This window comes from Primulina eburnea, chromosome 2 (assembly GCF_022965805.1).
Source record: "Primulina eburnea isolate SZY01 chromosome 2, ASM2296580v1, whole genome shotgun sequence".
In the NCBI taxonomy this organism is placed as follows: Eukaryota; Viridiplantae; Streptophyta; class Magnoliopsida; order Lamiales; family Gesneriaceae; genus Primulina; species Primulina eburnea.
The window spans coordinates 45,351,803-45,372,716 of NC_133102.1; the positions used below are offsets into that span (position 1 = coordinate 45,351,803).

General features: G+C 37.7%; 4 protein-coding genes, 1 long non-coding RNA gene and 1 pseudogene across 5 annotated transcripts; 2 read left to right on the forward strand and 4 right to left on the reverse strand.

Moving 5' to 3' along the window:
- Window positions 1-5,391: 5,391 nt before the first annotated feature.
- Window positions 5,392-7,278, forward strand: LOC140823636 (LEAF RUST 10 DISEASE-RESISTANCE LOCUS RECEPTOR-LIKE PROTEIN KINASE-like 2.1). The gene is made up of 4 exons (XM_073185084.1): window positions 5,392-5,501; window positions 6,519-6,815; window positions 6,891-6,942; window positions 7,023-7,278. Exons 2-4 carry the CDS (start codon window positions 6,593-6,595, stop codon window positions 7,105-7,107), a joined length of 360 nt encoding a protein of 119 aa, XP_073041185.1. The 5' UTR covers window positions 5,392-5,501; window positions 6,519-6,592; the 3' UTR covers window positions 7,108-7,278.
- LOC140823637 (uncharacterized) lies at window positions 5,487-6,321 on the reverse strand. The gene is made up of 3 exons (XR_012116250.1): window positions 6,266-6,321; window positions 5,998-6,187; window positions 5,487-5,919 (listed from the first exon to the last, which is right to left on the reverse strand). It is a non-coding gene; the product is annotated as an uncharacterized lncRNA (long non-coding RNA).
- On the forward strand, window positions 7,140-8,402 carry LOC140824369 (PR5-like receptor kinase; annotated as a pseudogene).
- Window positions 8,403-8,645: 243 nt separating this feature from the next.
- On the reverse strand, window positions 8,646-9,876 carry LOC140824370 (glycosyltransferase BC10-like). Its single transcript, XM_073185965.1, has 2 exons — window positions 9,367-9,876; window positions 8,646-9,293 (listed from the first exon to the last, which is right to left on the reverse strand). The coding sequence occupies exons 1-2, from the start codon at window positions 9,874-9,876 to the stop codon at window positions 8,646-8,648; spliced, it is 1,158 nt and encodes a 385-aa protein (XP_073042066.1).
- A 1,221-nt stretch (window positions 9,877-11,097) lies between these two features.
- LOC140823638 (uncharacterized) lies at window positions 11,098-15,477 on the reverse strand. The gene is made up of 6 exons (XM_073185085.1): window positions 15,103-15,477; window positions 14,597-14,787; window positions 14,416-14,477; window positions 12,490-14,301; window positions 12,067-12,193; window positions 11,098-11,942 (listed from the first exon to the last, which is right to left on the reverse strand). Exons 2-6 carry the CDS (start codon window positions 14,751-14,753, stop codon window positions 11,305-11,307), a joined length of 2,796 nt encoding a protein of 931 aa, XP_073041186.1. The 5' UTR covers window positions 14,754-14,787; window positions 15,103-15,477; the 3' UTR covers window positions 11,098-11,304.
- Window positions 15,478-18,841: 3,364 nt separating this feature from the next.
- Window positions 18,842-19,522, reverse strand: LOC140824371 (uncharacterized). The gene has a single exon (XM_073185966.1). The coding sequence runs from the start codon at window positions 19,520-19,522 to the stop codon at window positions 18,842-18,844; it is 681 nt and encodes a 226-aa protein (XP_073042067.1).
- Window positions 19,523-20,914: the final 1,392 nt, after the last annotated feature.

Here is a 20,914-nt window from a genome sequence, read left to right on the forward strand (position 1 = left end):
AATCTTCCCTCTTCACCCTCATAACAAGCCTATGCTTGATCCGTTCTTCTGCTTCATCTTCCCTGCCTAATAACACAAACTACACAGTGTTGCGAACCGTTTCAATGCGCGAATTTAGGAAACATAAGCTATCCCTTCTGGGGAGGCGATCGTCCCATTTCTTGTGGGTATCCAGGCTTCAAGCTCATCTGTGTAGCCGACAGATTCCCACTTCTCTGTTGGTCTCACGTGCGGAATTTGAGATAGTAAAAACCCGAAAATAAAGAATAAACTGACACCGAGATTTACGTGGAAAACCCCTAAAAATTATTAGGGTAAAAACCACGGGCAAGATGAAAAGAATTTCCACTATAATATTTTGTGGTGTACAACTCACTCACTGTGTTTCCAAAGAGAACACGTACTCTCTTAATACAGGAGAACAAAACACCTCACAAATATTATAGAACTAAGCACTTAAATGCTTATAAGATGAGAGAAAACTCGAATAAGGGATAATTTCAGAATGAAGGAGGGAGCTCTATTTATAGAGCCTCTTGACCGTGTGAACACGCGTTAAAAACGCGTTATCTCCGTCCAACTTGCCAACCACGTTTTATTTATTTGGCCACCAAAAAAGTTAATGATTAGCCCGCCTCCTTGACTTTTCATACCGACATTTCTCCCACTTGGAAATTTGATTGAGAATCAAACACATCTCCACACATCCTTTCAATCTTGCCATTCCCTTGCTGCTTACGTTTCTGCTAGACCACTTGAGGATCTACACCACTCAAACTTTTCAATGTTCACTGGCTTGGTCAGAAAATCAGCTATGTTATCCTTCGTATGGATCTTCTGCATATCCACGCTTCTTTCTTCTACTACTTCCCGCACAAAGTGAAATTGTACTCCAATGTGTTTCGTCCTGGAATGAAAGGCTGGATTCCTTGCGATGTGCAAGGCACTCTGACTGTCAGAAAACAAAGAAACATTCTCTTGTTTGTGCCCGATCTCCTCCAATAACATTTTAATCCATATTACCTCCTTGCAACCTTGAGTAGCTGCCATGTATTCTGCCTCTGTTGTAGATAACGCCACAACTATCTGCAGTTTTGAAACCTAGTTTACTGCCCCTCCTGCAAGTGTAAACATATAACCAGTAGTAGATTTCCTCTTATCAGGATCACCTGCATAATCTGAATCGACATAGCCCCTGAGTGTAAAATCCGATCCTCCATAACATAATGCAGCATTCGAGATACCCTTAATGTATCGAAGGATCCTCTTAACAATGCTCCAATGCTCTCTTCCAGGATTCGCCATATACCGACTAACTGCTCCCACTGCTTGAGCAATGTCTGGTCTTGTACATATCATGGCGAACATCAAACTTCTCACTGCTGATGCATATGGTACTCGAGACATCTCCATCCTCTCTGCTTCACTGCTAGGACACATCTCGGAGGATAACTTGAAGTTAACAGGAAGAGGGGTCGAGATTGGCTTACTATCTTGCATGTTGAAGCGTTGCAAGACTTTCTTCAAATAATTTCTCTGTGAAAGCCAAATCTTTCTGTTACTTCTATCTCGGTGAACTTGCATCCCTAGAATCTTGTTTGCTGGTCCCAAGTCCTTCATATCAAATTCCCTAGCCAACAGTTCCTTCAATCCTTGGACCTGATCTTTGTTGGGGCCTGCTACCAACATGTCGTCCACATACAACAGCAAAATGATATAATCATCACCAGACCTCTTGAAATACGTACAAGGGTCTGCACTCAGTCTGTGTATCCAAGGCTCATGATATAGGAATCAAATCTCTTGTACCAACACCTCGGCGCCTGTTTGAGACCGTACAGAGATTTCTTTAACCTGCAAACCAAGTTCTCTTTGTCTTTTTGTGCAAAATCTTCTGGCTGGAGCATATAAATTTCTTCTTCAAGATCTCCATGAAGAAATGTTGTTTTCACATCTAGCTGTTCTAGATGTAGGTCAAACACCGCACACAATGCCAGCACCACTCTGACTGTTGTAAGCCGAACCACAGGAGAAAATACCTCATTGAAGTCAATGCCTTCTTTCTGAGCATACCCTTTTACTACCAATCTAGCACGATACCGCTCCACTTGGTTATTGCCATCACGCTTGATCTTATAGACCCATCTGTTTCCAATGGCTTTTCTCCCTCGTGGTAGTGTAACAAGATCCCAAGTTTTATTTCTGTCTAATGCCTCCAACTCTTCTTGCATTGCTATCATCCATAAGGATACATCCGAACTTTGAGTAGCCTCGTGAAAACTCGATGGCTCACCATCCTCTGATAATAGACAATATGCAATGTTGCTTTCAGTGACATAATCTGAAAGCCAACCTGGTGGTCTTCTCTCTCGATTTGACTGCCTCACATTGGAAACCTCAGACTCAACATGTTCTTGTTCTTCGTGCTCTGGTACTGCTTCACAAGAAACCTGACCTTCGTCCGTCTTATTTTCCACCTGAAATATAGTAGTTTCTGAATTCAATGTGCCTTTGTCTCCCTTTACTTTATCTTCCTCGAAGATAACATCACTGCTGATGACAAGCTTGTGAACAGTAGGATCCCACAAGCGAAACCCCTTTACTCCATCAACATATCCCAAGAAGATACATTTTCTGGATTTCGAATCCAACTTTGATCTTTCTTGCTCATTGTACAGAACGTACACCGAACTTCCAAATGTATGCAAATGAGAATAATCTGTCGGCTTCTCGGTCCACATCTCCATCGGAGTCTTCAGATCAATCGCCACTGAAGAAGAACGATTGATAATATAACAAGCGGTTTTGACTGCTTCCGCCCAAAATGACTTTTCTAGACCCGCAGTTCTCAACATAGCTCTTGTTCTGTCCAACAAGGTCCTGTTCATCCGCTCCGCCACTCCGTTCTGTTGAGGTGTGTAAGCCGTCGTGAACTGTCTCTTGATGCCCTCATGTTGACAAAATGCATCAAATTCGTCACTGGTATATTCTCCTCCATTGTCAGTCCTCAGACAATTGATTTTCTTTTCTGAATCAAGTTCAACCCGCGCTTTGAAATCTTTGAAGACCTGGAAAACATCTGATTTCTTCTTGATTGGATACACCCAACATCTCCTAGAGAAATCATCAATGAACGAGACAAAGTATCTCGCTCCTCCTAGGGATACAACCGGTGCTTGCCAAACATCCGAATGAATCAGCTCCAATATGCTTTTGCTCCTGGCAGTAGAAGTGTCAAACTTAAATCTATGTTGTTTTCTGGTAACACAGTGCTCACAAAAGGGTAGTGACACTTTTGTAAGTCCCGGCAGCAGCTTCCGTTCTGAGAGAATTTTTAAACCTCGTTCTGACATATGCTCGAGCTTTCTATGTCATAGCACTGTTGATTCTTCTCCTGAACCATTTGATGCAACAGCTAGTTCTGCCTCTTTGTGTATTTCTCCCAAAAGTACATACAGATTTGCAGCAACTTTTTCTGCCTTCATAACCACGAGCGCGCCTTTCACAATTTTCATGATCTCGTTCTCGATCCGAGTTTTGCACCCGATGTCATCCAATTGCCCCAAGGACAAAAGATTTTTCGTCAGTCCTTTCACATGTCGTACCTCCTGTATGGTGCGAATGGTGCCATCAAACATTTTAATTTTGATAGTACCGACCCCAGCGATTTCCAAGGCATGATCATTTTCCATGAATACAGGTCCTCCTGAGACTGGTTCATAATGATCAAACCATTCTCTCCGAGACGTCATATGCCACGTCGCTCCTGAATCCATTATCCATGTGTCACAAAATTTGTGTCTGCCTTCTGCAACAGTTGCTGCTTCGCTGAATAATATTTCACCACTGCCTGAAGTACTGGCCACATTTCCTTGAGAATTTTTATCAATACTCGTACACTCTTTCTTGAAGTGCCCTTTACCGCCACATTTAAAGCAGTAAATATTTTTCTTCTTACTTCTTGACTTTGATCTACCTCGTCTTTGGCTCCCACTTGAGTCACGGTCCATGAATCTTCCTCTTATCATCGGCAAAGCCTCTGCCTGCTTCGAAGTTACCAACCTGTCTTCCTTATTCTTGCGCCGGCTTTCTTCTCCGAGAACCGCAGTTAAGACATCGTCGAATCTTAGAAAACCCATAAGAATATTGTTGGTAATGTTGATGATAAGTTGATCGTATGAATCTGGTAGACTTTGAAGTAGAAGCTCCGCACGTTCATTTTCCCCTATTTTATGCCCCATGGAAGTGAGTTGGGCAAATAGAGTATTTAGTGTGTTGATATGGTCGGTCATCGATGAAGATTCCGCCATCCGAAGAGTATAAAGCCTTCTCTTTAGGAAAATCATATTGTGTAGGGACTTGATCTCGTACAACTTTGTCAGAGTATCCCAGATAATTTTTGCTGTTTTTATCTCAGAGATACTTGACAAAACTTCGTCAGCTATAGCCAAGTGTAAATTGACAACAGCGTTGTCATTCATCTCATTCCACTTTCCATCATCCGCAATCTCCACCGGTCTATCTCCAATAGCCGCCAAGCAATTCTCTTTTCTTAAAACTGCTTGTATCTTTATTTTCCACAACATAAAATTGCTTCCGTTGAACTTTGCTATCTCGTACCTTCCCGCCATTATGTCTACAACAATTTTAGTAGACCAGAAAAAATAATCCTGCCTTAAATAAAAAATCTCAAAAAATCTTTTCTGATGTGGAAGATCAGTCTAGGCTGCAACCACAGAGCATACTCAGAATTTTATGAAATTTTAAACCAAGGCTCTGATACCACTTGTTGGTCCCACGTGCGGAATTTGAGATAGTAAAAACCCGAAAATAAAGAATAAACTGACACCGAGATTTACGTGGAAAACCCATAAAAATTATTAGGGTAAAAACCACGGGCAAGATGAAAAGAATTTTCACTATAATATTTTGTGGTGTACAACTCACTCACTGTGTTTCCAAAGAGAACACGTACTCTCTTAATACAGGAGAACAAAACACCTCACAAATATTATAGAACTAGGCACTTAAATGCTTATAAGATGAGAGAAAACTCGAAGAAGGGATAATTTCAGAATGAAGGAGGGAGCTCTATTTATAGAGCCCCTTGACCGTGTGAACACGCGTTAAAAACGCGTTATCTCCGTCCAACTTGCCAACCACGTTTTATTTATTTGGCCACCAAAAAAGTTAATGATTAGCCTGCCTCCTTTGACTTTTCATACCGACATTCTCAACATATCATCAATAATCTACAGTGTTTTACATATCGATTACGCAACACAGACTCTCAAGATTGCAAGACAAGACTTATCAGACACAGTATGCCCAAAGTTCTTCTTCAACAAAACCTTAGATTTCAAAATTTTCCAGTTTTCTCCGACTTCTAACGACCAGAACATCACCATGTACTATGGTTGCGACATGAATCAACGGCCCGTGAATCAGTTCAGCTGCACTGTGAATGGAACAAACAGATGGAACCATGGTTCGCCGGAACGGTTGCGGTGCTTGGAACGGCAACTACCGTTCCAGTTCCAATGTTATGTTGCGGAACGGTTGCGGAACAGTTGTATAAAAAAATTAATAAATTCAAAAAATTGGTAAAAAAATGTAAATATAAATTACATCATACTAAAAAATAAAATATATGAAGTTATTACAAATTAATATATCAATACAAAACTATTTTACAATAATAGCACAATAAGAAATACACACTAAAAATTATAACATACCGGTTCCGTTCTCTCGTTATGCGGTGGGGAAAAAAGAAAGGGTTGTGAGTAAAAGTTCTGATTCACCTGATTTAAGATGATCCACATTAAATGTAGTGTAAATGCTCTTAGTTGTAACAAACAATGTCTTGATAAAATTGTAAAGACCGTCCCCAAGAATAAGGGAGATAGATATGAAAACCTGCAGATGAACATGACACAATTATTTAAATTTTAATTAGAAGTGAGTGAAACCTGATAAATCAAATGAGTGCTTTACTTTGTAACCATTGAGACTCTTCATACTGCTTTCCTTGAGATTTCGAGGGAACCAATCTCCTTTCTTTTCACTGATCAACGGCCACATGACTCCCCAAGAAAGAATAGCTCCGAATAGCAAGGACAAATTTACTGTGTGGGAGCAAATCATTCCTGCTCCTACGTAAGTCATGCTGAAATCAAAGTAAAATCTGCAGAGTTCAACATCTCAAATTAGTTGTGCTGGAAAATTTTCTTAAACTTTCAAAGGATAAAAGTAGAGTACACACGTTTCTTTCCAAGCTTACAATCCTAATGTAGGGAAATTGATAAATCCACATTGATAAACCCACATTGTTCCACACCAACCCGTTCCGCGCCACCGTTCCGGTTCCGTTCTCCCGTGATAAAACGTCGCAGAACGCCGCTACAAAACAATAAACGATTTGGCCTGGAACTTTGGAACGGTGGCCACCGTTCCCGTTCCGGCCGCATAACGGCCGTTCCGGCGAACCATGGATGGAACAATGCAAATGTGATGAGAGAGAGAGAATTATCGGGTTCTTTGAGCACTGATATGTTATGTGACAGTAGTATTTCTGTTCCTATTAGCCAAAATGCCTGTCAGGCTTTACGAAATGCTACAAGTTCTTGGACCGATTTTGCAGGAGGCTTTTGATGATGGATTTTCGATACAGTTGTCGGCAAATAATGATCTCTGCGAGAGGTGTGTAATATCAGGTGGAGTGTGTGGGTATAATCAAGATTCCAGGTCCTTCACCTGCTACTGCATCGATGGTCCTCATGCCTTTGTTTGCAATAGCACTCGAACTGGAAATGGTACTGGACATCATGTTTGAAATATAGTACTAATTGTACGATCAAACTTCCCCTGTTAATCGGTTTCTGTTTCAGGGTCGAGAAAAGTAATTTCTGGTGATCACAAAGATCAAGTATATAATTCTAGGCAAATAACTGTACATTTTTTCCTTAGTTATTCAACTTCGTTACTATATAATCCAGTCAAATTGTTGTCTGAATATGCAGGGGTGTCACTTGGAATTTCTATCATAGTTATATCATCCCTGATCAAAATACAACGCAATCTGCACAAGACGGACAAGGAAAGTAGAAGTGAATGCCTCGAAAATTATATACAGAACCATGGATCGATCGCTCCAAAGCGCTATAGATTTAATGAAATCAAGAAAATATCGAAATCTTTCACCGATAAGCTAGGACAAGGAGGTCACGGCAGTGTATACTGAGGAACTCTGCCTGATGGCCGTCATGTAGCTGTCAAGGTTTTGGTCGAGAAAAACAAGGTTTTGGTCGAGACAAACAGTGGTTATGGTGAAGAATTTATTAATGAAGTCGTGAGTATAAGTAGAACTTCCCATGTAAATATTGTCACTCTCTTGGGTTTTTGCCTTGACAAGAATAAAAGAGCTCTAGTCTATGAATTTATGCCTAATAAATCTTTGGACGAGTTCATTTCAATTGTCCATTTGGAGTGGGAAAAGTTGTACAAGATCGCGGTTGGCGTAGCGAGAGGTCTAGAATATCTACATCGAGGTTGCAATACTAGGATTGTTCACTTCGACATCAAGCCTCAAAATATTCTTTTAGACGAAGACTTTACTCCGAAAATTTCGGATTTTGGGCTAGCTAAACTCTGCCAAAAGCAGAGAGAGTATTTTATCGATATTCGGTGCAAGAGGGACGGCTGGATATATTGCTCCCGAAGTTTTCTTTAGAAACATTGGAGGAGTTTCTCATAAATCTGATGTATATAGCTACGGTATGATGGTTCTTCAAATGGTTGGAGCGAGAAAATTTTCCCAAGTCGGTGATCAACCCGAGGCTAGTGAAAAATATTTTCCTGACAAAATATACGAGGACATGATGGTTTTCCAAGAGAAGAAACTAGAGGAAATAATGTGTGAAGAGGAACACGAAACTATAAGGAAAATGTTTTTGGTTGGTTTTTGGTGCATTCAGACAAGTCCATCGGATAGGCCATCAATGACTAAGGTTGTGTAGATGTTAGAAGCAAGTGTTCAGTGTATACATATCCCACCAAAGCCAGTCTTGTTTTCACCTACGTTTCTGGGGCGAGAACTTCCCTCGTCGTCCCAAGTAAATAATGTGACAGATTATTCGAATTAAACTCGGACACATTTTGGATCTTTTGGTGTCAGTAATCCTGGATTTAAGCTGTTTCACATCTTAATTACTGATGGTGCAATATAGATGGAAAAAATGTAACATTATCAGTTTTTTTTCAGTTCTACATTTGACATAGTGCGTCGTCTCTCACGACTTCAGCAAAAAGTGGTTGAGGAAATTCATTTAATTATGATTAGGACACGGACCATAATTTACAGAGTGCGTGCAAGAAAAATGAGTTGATTTCGTCAAATTTGTGGTATGCTCCTCAACAATCATTTTATGGATAACTGTACTTTTTGCAATCCATGATTAACAAATACGTGATTTTAGTTATGATATCAATTGTAGAATCGAACGCTTGTCGTTTTATCAAAAGTTATATCCGTAGGTATAAGGGCGATTATTGAATCGTAAAAGTTTGCTATAAAAATCTGAAAGGCTAAATTTAAAATAGTAATAGGATAGAAGAGAATTGAGGCAAAAGAAACTGAGATGGCATTAAGTATCAAAACCTAGAACCGAGGGAGCAATCTTTAACAAGTGTCCCAACGTGTTGGGCAGAAATTTCCTAGCAAAAAGGTAGCATACGTTGGTGGTGTGTCCATTGTACATGCATTCCGAATCGAACCGGAGCCAATGCAACAATTCAATTCTGACGTCAACCCATCCGAATCTTCTCGGGTGAGGCCCGCCCCGAGACCAATCGACACGAGTGATGCTCCTATTGGCATTCATCATCTCCAAATCAAGAATGTTCACCAAAGTTGGGAAATAGTGCTCATCATTGTAGCATGGTGGGAGGCAAAAATCTTGAAAAACCTTGTGGTATTTTTGGTCGGATACGAGTTTCAAGGCGAGTTCGCGGTGGAGCTCGAACCATTGGGACCCCTTCCGCCACTGCTGGATGGTGATCGTGGGCCACATTCGGCGGTTGTATCGGCCACGGCCAGGCTTTCGAGGGTCGTCGACAGATGCCAAGAAACTATGGCTTGAGTTTATTAGGTAGTCGTAGATTGTGGAGAAGTTGTAGAGTGGAATGCATGAATCGGAGAGCAGCACAAATCTTTGGTTGGAGGGATCGAGTAGAGCATTCGCAAGAAGTCTTCTTTCTGCGTCAATCATCGATATGGTACCCCATTGGACTGGCTGCACCAAAAAGAAAGAAATATTACGGATGAATTTGACGAGGCTGAATTAGTAGAGAGTCTAATCGAGAAACCTGGCTAGGAATCCTCGTCCCATGAAAAACAGAATCCTGAGGCGAAGACTCATTGTAAGAAGGATGAGCATAAACATAAATGGAGTACTTCCCTTGATATCCCCTGAAAAACACATCCCACAATGGAGCGAGAGGCAATGGCCCCGGTGTTAAAAACATGAACGCCACTCTAGGAACAAGGATCACCCTCTTCCCATCTCCGAATTCTTGAATATTTGCCGAAACTGTAGAAGCTCTCCACAATAATTCATCATCTCTCATGTTGTTCTGACTCTGAGGAGCTGGCGGTGGTAGTGCCACTGCAGGAGGCGGAGGCGGAGGCGGAGGCGGAGGAGGTGCATGTGGTGGCGGAGGTTCTAGGGGCGATGGAGGAGGTGTTCGATGGATGGGGAGGAAGAAGTTTTTGAGTGATAAAGCGGAGATGATACCGATCGATATACCTACGGATAGGAGAAAGAGATGAAATAATCTGTCGAAAAGAGAGTAAGATTTGAAAAGATTAAGGTTCATAATTGTTTTAGTTAATTAAGAACGTTTGTCTTCCTAATCAAGATCAGTTGGATGTTAGAATTATTTCTGAGTACATGCAATGATCTTTGTTTTTTTTTTTAGTTATTATTATTATTTATTACAGAATGATCTTCAGAAAAGCTATGAAGAAATCTTCGTAATGAAGTAATTTTAAGAATATTTAAATTACTTTCATAAAAAATACATAGTAACGTAAGAACGTATAGCGTGATTGCATTTTGCATGATTATTATTCTGTCTTGTAAAGTCTACGTTAAATTTGGTTGAATATGTTTGCCTTATAAATCATTTACCAATATAATAGGTTTATTGTGAGACAAGTCTCACAAATCTTTATTTGTGAGACGGATCAATCATATCGATATTCACGATAAAAAGTAATACTCTTAGCATAAAAACTAATATTTTTTTATGTATGACCCATAAGAGATATATTTCACAAAATACGACCCGTGAGACCGTCTAGAATAAGTTTTTGCCTAACAAATATTATTTTGACGCATCTCATTTACTTCATTAATTAAATACTTATAAAAGACAATTTTTGTGGTATAAAAAATATATCAGAAGACAATATTACAAAATTTTATTCATTCTTCGCTAATGTTTTTAGTCATTTAAATGTTTGAAAATTGTATATAAAAAATAGTTAAAATAAATTCTTGCTCACGCTATTACAAAATCAAACTTCGCAACATAAAAGTTTATCGAAAACCCAAGTTTAATATATTTTAGGTTTTCCAACCTGATGTTTAATGAGTGGGTCTTATGTGAGAGCGTCTCACGGATCATACGAGTCAACCCTACACATATTCACAATAAAAAGTAATATTCTTAGCATAAAAAATAATACTTTTTCATGAGTGGCCCAAATAAGATATATGTCTCACAAATACGACCCGTGAGACCGTCTCACACAAATTATATTAAAAATCAACTAGGTTAAGAAGTCAAAGGGCAAGTAAAAATTATATATCGGAAAGCGTAGAGCACAAAACAAGCGTGCAATGCTCAACGTTGTCTTGTCGTTTAGCCGGCAGAGTTCTCGGTTGTAGCTAACGTGTGTCAATGTCAAAATAAATGAAAATGTAATCCAACGTGATATTATTATTCTTAGTTTATTCTTAATAGTAATCATAATTTAATTGATAATATTTAATGTGTGAAAATTAATAATAGTACTTAAAAAATGGGCAACAATTTACATTGTGAATGAGGGTTCAAGGATGTTACATTTGATTGAATGGAACCACAAATGCTAACACTGTTAAAATCAAACCATCCAAAAGAAACGAAACATTCACAGTTATGAAGATATCCATAAATTTGTTCAATCAATACAACAACTTGTTTAGAACTTGTGAAGATTAGAGAATTAGTTTGTGACAAGAAAAATCCATTCAGCCTTCAAGGATCAACCACAATCTCTTCCACCAAATTTTGAAGCAAGTGCCTACTGATCTCCACAGCTGTCTCGAATCGCTCGGTCCCGAATCGTGTCCATTCCGTGGCAGAACAACTCATCTCCCTCTCTATCAAATCGTCGAAAGCAAACCTGCTCGATTCCTCCCATTTTCTCACATCCTCAACTATGTCCGAAAAAACCGTGTCAGTGTTCAGGCAAAGTGGCAATTGTCGGGACAGTGTGGTTCCCAGCTCAAGGTATTTACCAAACCTTGAATCAAGATACTCTATGATCGAATCCAGCGCAAATGTTCGCAGCTGATTCGCCTCTTTACTATCCTCAACGCCAAGGGAGCAACCAAAATTCATCCAAAGAACGGTTGCAAGTGTTTCGAGATCCTCCACTAGCAAATGTTTGATAGAAAAATTTATTTGTACAACTGAACCCGTAGGAGCTACATTTCCAATTGCCAACTGAGCATTCAAGATAACATCATTCGCATGGTCGAGCTTCGTACCTTTCAATCCACAGTTAGCAAGGTTCAAGCATCGAAAAATTTCTGAAACATTGTTGGTGATATTGGCAACCAGTTGTTTACTTGTATTTGATGTGTTTGTGGAGGCCAAAGAATCCCAATTCTCTGCCAACATGATTATCGTTCGTTGAAGGAGTCATTAATAGATTCAGGGTATTATAGCATTAGAAAATGAAAATTGTATAAAAAAACTACACTGACAGGACAAAAAAAGAATAGGCATCCTCACCAAAAGTATCGCCTTGACTGCTGGAAAGACTCATATCAGAAGAATATGCTTCAAGCACGGATCCCGGACTTAGGCGGTCACTTTCAACTAGTTGATCGACCGATCTCTTCACTTCCACTGTGTTAGCCTGAGTAAATAGATCGAACGAAACATGTGGAGTATAAGTTGACAAAATATATGATTAAAATTACAACAAAATCAATTGAGGTTCTTGCATATGTTCCAAATTAAAGGTCCATGCAAAAGTTAAGCTCTATTTCTTTAGTCAGAGACACACTTCTGTTTAGGGGTGCACTTTCTCAAGGCCAACTTATGTCCAGGAAGAATTTTAAATGAAAGAAGAAACCTGAATTACATTTAAATAAAGTTTGAGAACTTATGGCCCATTGTTTTTTTGCTCGAACTTAAAGTATTTATGCTTACCTGATAACTAGTAGAAGACTTTGAGCATGATAAATGACCTAGAGAACTAGTTTCCCTCTCGGACGTAACTGGAGATTTATCATGCTGAAAGGGTATTTCCGAGGTTAAGGCAGTTATTAGCTCCTGCAAAATCATAGCAGTGGTTTTCTTAGCTTCATTGCCTCCAACATTGTCACTTTGGCATGTCAATTCCTTCAACTTTTGTTCAAGAAGGACGCCTAAGGCATCTCCACATAGAGGGAGCGGCTTTTCAAACCTTTTCTTTAAATCATTTTCATTTAATCCTGATGAATCGTAACCATTAGCAGAATCGTTTTGAACCCTTCTTTTTGTAACTGCAGGAAATCCAGGTTTCGGCTTTGATGGAGAATTAAATCGAAAAGAAACAGCAGTATGGTCCCTCTGGCCACTGCCAACTCTTCTTTCACGTATGCCAAGCAATTCAGTTCTACTTCTTTGGCGGTTAACAGAGTGCACATTTGCTTCCATGTCATTCCCAGAGATTGAATGAGGAAAAAGATAAGGGTGCTTATTAATGGTAGAGCTCAAACCTGAGCAGTTTTCGCCCTGTCTAGAGATATTATTAGGTCTCCTCTTTCGTCCTTGTAAAACCAAATCATTCTGTCTGTTTTCGATACACCTTTCGGTTTGAAATTTCTCATTGCCCATTGCAACATGTGATCGCGACCTAGTAAAACCACTTGAACTTTGATTCAATGGAGTAAAATTCCTTGTCCCACTGCTGGAATCCGACGATGAGACCTTATCACGTGACAGACTGTCTAGTTTTGACCTGGCAGGGACTGAATTCCTTAGCCGCGAAATCTGATTTTGGTTTTGAGTCTTGTGGTTAGAACTACACGAGAGGGGCTCATCCATCCAAGGCTCACACACCTGTCCACTGAATGAAATTTTCTCTGGTTTATGCCTAACACAAGGTCGTTCATAGCCCGTGAATGGAGCCGTGGCTGATGGGTAATCCTCTGGCAACTCGTCTTCTAGTTGTGGATAAAATGTTGGCTCCCCAAGTTTAGTTTTTCCTGATCCTTGACCAGAGAGACCTACACAATGGGATGGTGGTGAGTTAAAAATGAGTGGCTGTTCGCTGACACATGTTCTAGAACCCAAATTATCCATACAACGGCCACAGTTTGGGCAAGACTGATGCCCCCTCAAAGCAACACTTGAGAATCCGGCGGAATCCTCTTGTTGGCTTGATAACGCTTCTGGTACTTGTCCAAAACAATTTTTGTCCAAAACACTCTCTCGTTTAGGAGAATGGTGCCAGGTGTTGGAGTAAGTGAGAGAAGATTTAGACCTGCTGTTTTGTAAACCGGGTTCCAGAATTCTAGTCGCTGCACCAATCAACTTAGATGCATTTTTCTTGGAAAGATTTCTGGGACTTTTGACTGGAGTAGGGAGCTTGGGATGATGCTTTTTCGATTTCAATAAAACATTCTTAAATGGCTGTGTCTCATCCCCGAATGGATTCAATGGCAGCCGCTCATTGAAGCTTGTCTTTTGAAGCTTTTGAGGCCTCAACTCGGGCTTACTTCCACCTATATCTGCATTCAAAATTCCCCCCTCATGTTCACGCTCATTATCCACGAAGTTCTCTGGTTTATAACTTCCATATCCAGATACTTGAACGATTTTTGACTTCTGCCTCTGCAATACTGGCATTGATTCCAGACCCATGAGCCTGGCAACCAAACCAGGAGCTCTCATATCATGCTTTCGTTCAAGGTCAGCAATGGTCGATCCACCGCTCTTCTTCATATTTGGGAAACCGCCGCTATTCTCATCAGCAATCTAAATCATTGCACGCAGCAAAAAGAATACTTGAGCTAATTTTTCTAACAGATCATAACTGTGTAAGCAGTATATAACATAGCAAAACATTCAGCATTAACAAACTATGCATACCAATCTATGTTTAGAGTGATTCTCATCTACCCCGTTTTTCTTCGAACCTTGTTTCAACCCAACTGAACATCAATTCAACACGAAGAACGAGTGATAAATAAATAAATAACTTTAAAGAGTTCCGACATTGAAACAGACGACATCTGCGGAATATCTGTCAACAATGTGCCAAAACACGAACCTGGAGGAAGCAATTTCTTGGAAAAAAGCTTCTTCTTTGAAAACCTGCGGTTCCAATCAAATAGTTGGAAGAAAATGCCCACGCATCCTCCCGTTCCCTGAGGCTTCTTCTCCACAATAGCCAAAGATGAAGTCGTATTCTCCGTGCTATCATCCATCTCTCCCTCTCAACTTTGAGAATAATCAAGAAACCTGTTTCTCACAAAACCAGACCATTATTCTCGACAAAAAAACCAGCCGGAAAATAATCAACCATCCAAAATCCCTTTAAACGAATCCTCGAACGAAAAAAGAAAAGGAAAAAAATCAATCGGCCACCCTTTTTCCTTTTTTTTTTAAAGGCTCACATTTTTTCCCTCTCCCAGAAAAGTGTTCAAAAGGCAGTGAAAGAGTTACCCAATTTGAACAAAGCTGTAAGAAAGACAAGTTCCATCCCTCGAAATCACACACTAGAAAAACAACACACACAAAAATCGGTAAATGAACAGTGGAACTCCAATTATTCACCTCATTTCACGCGACGAGTGACTGTAAAAACCCATCTCTGAGACTGCATCAAACGCACAGGGTGCTAAAAAGAAGGGAAAAAGATTGGCCGGTTCGTACACATGAGAGGTGAAAGCATAAACATCACCCGTATTACAAAATGCCTAATAGATAATAGCTACAAGGAGAGATTCTAGATAGTACACAAATGTTTTTCCATGTCTTTGGTGAACCCGAGAAAAAGCAAATGAGATTGAAGGGATTTTGTTTCTTTGTTCTTCTGAGCAGCTGGAAAAGGTGTGCTGTGAAAACGGCTGTTCTGTGTATTTTCAGTGGAGGGGGGAGTAGGATAAGGGGAAGATGGCGCAGGGTGAACCCCCCATGCGCACTGTTCCATTTAGGTAGTCCCCTCCCCTGTTATAGATGGCAAACTTGTAATTTTGTAGCCATTTTCTTTTAAAAAAAGATTGTACGAAGGTATAATATTAAGATAATTATTTTATTTGATTTATTAAAATATTTTTTTAAAATACACATAGACCTTAGATATCGTCTCATAAAAAAATTATTATTTTATATATATATAATATTTATGTTTTGAAATCATTAGAGAAATCTATTGAATTTATTATTTTTCTGGATCCCATTTTTTAATAAAAGCTTTGAATAAAAATGTATAATTTTATGCATAAGTTAATTTTGTGTGAAATTAAAGATGTTAAAAGATTTCGTGATCCAAAATTAATGTTTAAAGTTCTATTTTATTATATTCTGTTTTCTTCTAAAAATAATGCAAATTTCAAGTCTTAATCCAATCAAATCTATCATACAAAAATCTTTCTAGATACTTCTCTCTATATTCTACGTCTTTCATCGTATTTAATAGATATAAATATCATATCCTAAGTAGATACAAAAATAGATATGATAGATGAACATCTTATCAAAATCATATAAACATATAAATCAAATTAGAACATGTATTTTTTGAGACAGTATCACGAATCTTTATTTGTGAGACAAGTTAATCCTATCTATATTCACAATCAAAAGTAATACTATTAGCATAAAAAGTAATATTTTTTCATTAATGACTTAAATAAGAGATCCGTCTCAAAAAATACAATATATAATACCGTCTCACACACGTTTTTTTCATCAAATTAAATCTGAACCATGTGTTGAAATTTTTAACCTGCGTGGCATATATGCTCGTAAAATATTGAAAGTAATTATAATTTTCAGTCAAATTTTAGCAAAAATGATAAGAGGAATCCGAGAATATATATGTATATACAAAAATTGACAGATAGATTAGATATTTATTTATTAAAAATATATATATATATAATATATATATATATATATATATATATAAAAATGGTGGGGAAGTGGGAAACCGGGGGGAAAATTGAGTGTGGTTTTGAGCAAACGTTAAGTCTACGTCTGTCTGCTAACCTGCGCTGTCGCCATGTGAATTTGTAATTTATGGAAATGTGGAGAACACCGGCGAGTGTGACGTACTCTCCATCTCGGATCGGCTTCGGTGTTCTAGGAAAAGGATTTTCAAATATTAACCTGAAAATTGTCTTTGACCCATAAAACCGAGTGCAGGTTGATTTTTGCATAGATTTTAATGTTAAATCGGACTACTGACTTTCCCCTTGTTATAAATCCAAATACAACTATCTAAAAAAAAATTCAAATTCGGCAATCCCATAATACATACATGATTGATATTAAAAGTACAACAAATATATCGTATATTGATATTTACTACAATTATATCATGAGAATTTATTATTATCTCACAAGATTTTGTGTTCAATTTATCATTATATTTTGATTTAAAAAAGCAAAAACTTGTGTGAGACGATCTCACGAGTTGTTTTTTGTGAGACAGATCTCTTGTTTGGATCATCCATGCAAAATTATTACTTTTTATGCTAAGAGTATTACTAATTTTTAATATCGATAGGGTTCACACGTTTTACAGATAAAGATTCGTGAGACCGTCTCACAAGAGACCTACTAATAAAAAATAACATTATATTTTTATGAAAGTACACTTCATGTATTGTGACTCGAAGGATGAATATCTGTTACATTCATATATAGGAGGAGACATTCCATGTGTTGAATAAAGAAAGTTTGCACATTAAATTAATTATTGACAATAGGGGATTGTGACACATCATCTGTGTTCCGTAAATAAAAGTTATTATTTTTTTAAATTTTAAATGATAGGAGATGAAATTAAATATTAAAAAAATGTTATTAAAAATAGTGGATAAACGTTTGCTTAAATTTTTTTTAAAAAATATTTAAATTATATATATTTTCAAAAACTTAAAATAACTAAAAAAAACTAGTAGGTCTCTTGTGAGACATTTTCACGGATCTTTATTCGTGAAACGATCGACTCTGCTCATATTTATAATAATAAGTAATATGTTTGACACAAAAAGTCATAATTTTCATGGATGTCTTAAATAAGATATTTGTATCTCAAAATTGAATCGTGTGATGGTTTCACATAAGTTTTTGTGAATAATAATAATAATATATACCGTGAAAATTTTGAAAATTAAAAAGGATGAAAGAGAAGTCTAGACATGTTGATCCAAACAGTGGATCAACAAGGCCCAATCCACTAACAGATATTGTCTGGGCCGAAGTTCGTATTCAATCGTGGGCTACTGAGATTGCCTACCAGATCAGCGGAAGAAATAGTAAATAATAAAGCTTATATTCATGCTTTTTTATAATAATAAAAAAAAACCCTAATTTTTAACTCATTAAATCTCATCTTATACTATGTACAAGAATCCGCATGGTCAATTTGTTATTTTGTCATTTGTTCTCTGTCGAGTTTCGATTGTTCTAATATCGCCACCTATTTTTATAATTATCATATTGCTCAAATTATATTATAAATATATTATATTTTGTTCCATGACGAATTTACAAAACTACTCATACCACACGAACTAATCACAAACTTGATGAAACTAACAAAACAATTTTTTTTCAAATTAACAATATTTTATTTAAAAACATATCTAAATCTGACTAATTATTTCTTAAAATGTCATGAGGTTATCTGTCGCAATTCCCTGGATAAACAAATAGTCGAGTCAAGTCAAGTGGGACTATGAGAAAGACGGTTCGTTGGATCCTATCTGTGGAGGCACGGCTCCAAAGGATTTAGATGGTCCAGATTTAGCCACATTTGTGATTTTTAAAAAAAATAGTGGATGTCATGTACTTGTGGCTAAATCTGGACCCTGAATCTATACATGGGACATTGTCCCCACATATAGGGTGAAATATTCCGAGAAAGACCCTCGCTTTTAGATCAAGTTGTTCATATTTTATGAGTGACCAATATCATCATGTGTGGAGGATCAAGTTGCAGTATGATTGTCTGAAAAAGTGTTAATATGGAGAATTAAACTTTTAACTATTACCCAAACGCGGATATGATGACGGGAAAGAACGTAGGCAAAAAAAATAAATTTATATCGACAAAACAATATTACAAGTGCAAATATTCAGCAAGAAAAGACAACTATTGAAAGCAAATTTTACTTTATTTTTTGTTTTTGTTTTTTTTTTACGCAATTATTTCTCTAAACATGTGGATTGTGTATTTGTGTTGCTCCGCAGAATCGCGAAGTTGGGCCAGATTCAGAATATCTGACTGTAGAAATGGAAATCAGTTCAAACGATCGGACATGAAAATTACCCATGAATTTAATCACTTTTTATTCCTCTTATTGGTGCCACTTTTATTAAAGATTGAACCCAAACCAAAGAGATTCGCCGGAGGAACGTTCAGGACAGGATGGATTTTAACACCATAGCAATACGAAGCATGGTTACTCTTCTTCAATGGCAGCTTCTGCTGGCTACAAGACGATGATCTGACCAAGCTCTGCTTCATATTACTCGGTCGTTCAACGTTAGTATTGGAGCTTGTCGACTTGCTTCGAGACAGGAACGGCAACGGGCACAAACCCCGCCCGTTGTGCCCGCTACCGCCGTTCAAACTTGTGCGGCACTTGAACCCCAAGAACGATGATTTGCTTCTGTGTTTCTCTTCAGATTCCGGGATGGGTTTTCTTGTTTCCAAGTAGAGAGTTGTGTGCTTGCCGACAGGCGGCGGCGTCCTGGCTGTCCTCGCCGGAGGATGAGGTGGAGGCAGTGGTTTCTTGATTTGGATGGGAAGGATTTTTCCTTCGGAGAAAAGCTCGTCGGCGGAGGAGGAATTCTGGTCGAAGCTTTCGTTGAAGACGCAGAAATCGAAATCGATGCTGGAATTGTTTGATCGAAGGTATCGTTCGACGGGTACTACGTTGTTTGCTGAGAGATCGTGTGAAAATGAGATCCGGGGACTTATTACCAGGTCGGGGCTGTCGGGGAAAACTTCGAGCGCCATATAATTTTGTACCTGGATGAGTTTGATGGATTGATGGGGCGGGATGTTTTTGGAACCAGGTATCAAGTTTTTGAAGCCAGTTGGAATTTGAAAGGCCAACAGAAAGATTGGATTCTCTGCATGGAAATGGATAACAATCAAGTGTGTAGTTTTTGGGGATTAAATAAGAGGGTTACAAATTTAATTTTGAAGAATAAAAATAATTATATTTACTTTCCAAAAATTTACAATCACACATCATTTTCAACAATTGACTTAATCCAAACCTAATTATTCCAAAAAATTTAAGACTTGTGTCAAATATATGATTGTTATCTCAGCGGTGCTCATATAATTGAACACGATAGATCGATAACATATCAAAACAATATATTATAATCATTCATACAATGCTTTTCCTTTTTAACTTTATATATATTTCTAGTTGAAACGTAAATGTTTTTTTTCCAATTTTTATATGTTCAATTATTTTATCCATACATAACATGGTGGATACATATATATATATATATATATATATATATATATATATATATATATATATATATATATATATATATATATATATATAGACTAAGAGAATACAATATATTGAATGGTTCTTGAAGATTTGAAGAACAATTAATAGATAGTTGAAATTCCACATGTTAGACATTGATCAAAAGAATTACTTCCTCTTAAATAGATTAACTACTTTCCAAGAATCAGTGGTGTTGCATAAAATTAAAGAACTTAATCGAATGTATAATTTGTAGGTGAAAATTGTAAAGTAATTATTTCTTACAACCAATGGATTTGAAATGAATACACCATAATCGAAAGCAACGTGGTTGTATTTATATATACAACACAAATAACTTGACGTGATGTAGGGTTTTGGGAAGATTAATAAAGAGGAAAGCATGTTTCTGCTTAATGCATGAATGGGATTTTCATGTGATAAAATAGGGAGACACGATGGGTCATATAAACAAACAAAAATCATTTGTTGGAAGGATTATGCGACCACATCTGTGGCATAAAACCCACTTCGGAATTTGAACCCTAGACAAAATTAAACCTAGAGTACTTAAGCCATGTCACATCTAATGAAATAAATCTTATCACTCTTGAAAATGATGTTTCGATTGGTAGAATATGGTAAGTTCGATCCTGGGTGTGGGGCAGTGCCCACATCCAGGATCAATGGTTTGGATTCAATCTTATGGGGAAAAATTTTTTTAAAAAAAAATTAAAATTGGGCCAGAAAAAATTCTGGCCCTTAGATGTACCCCTGCAGGCAGTGCCTGCAGGGGTAGGAAGGAATAATCCGTAGAATATGTAAGTATTTGATAAGTAATTATGAATTTGATTACGAGCTTGTCATAAATAATTTATACAATATATTTTATC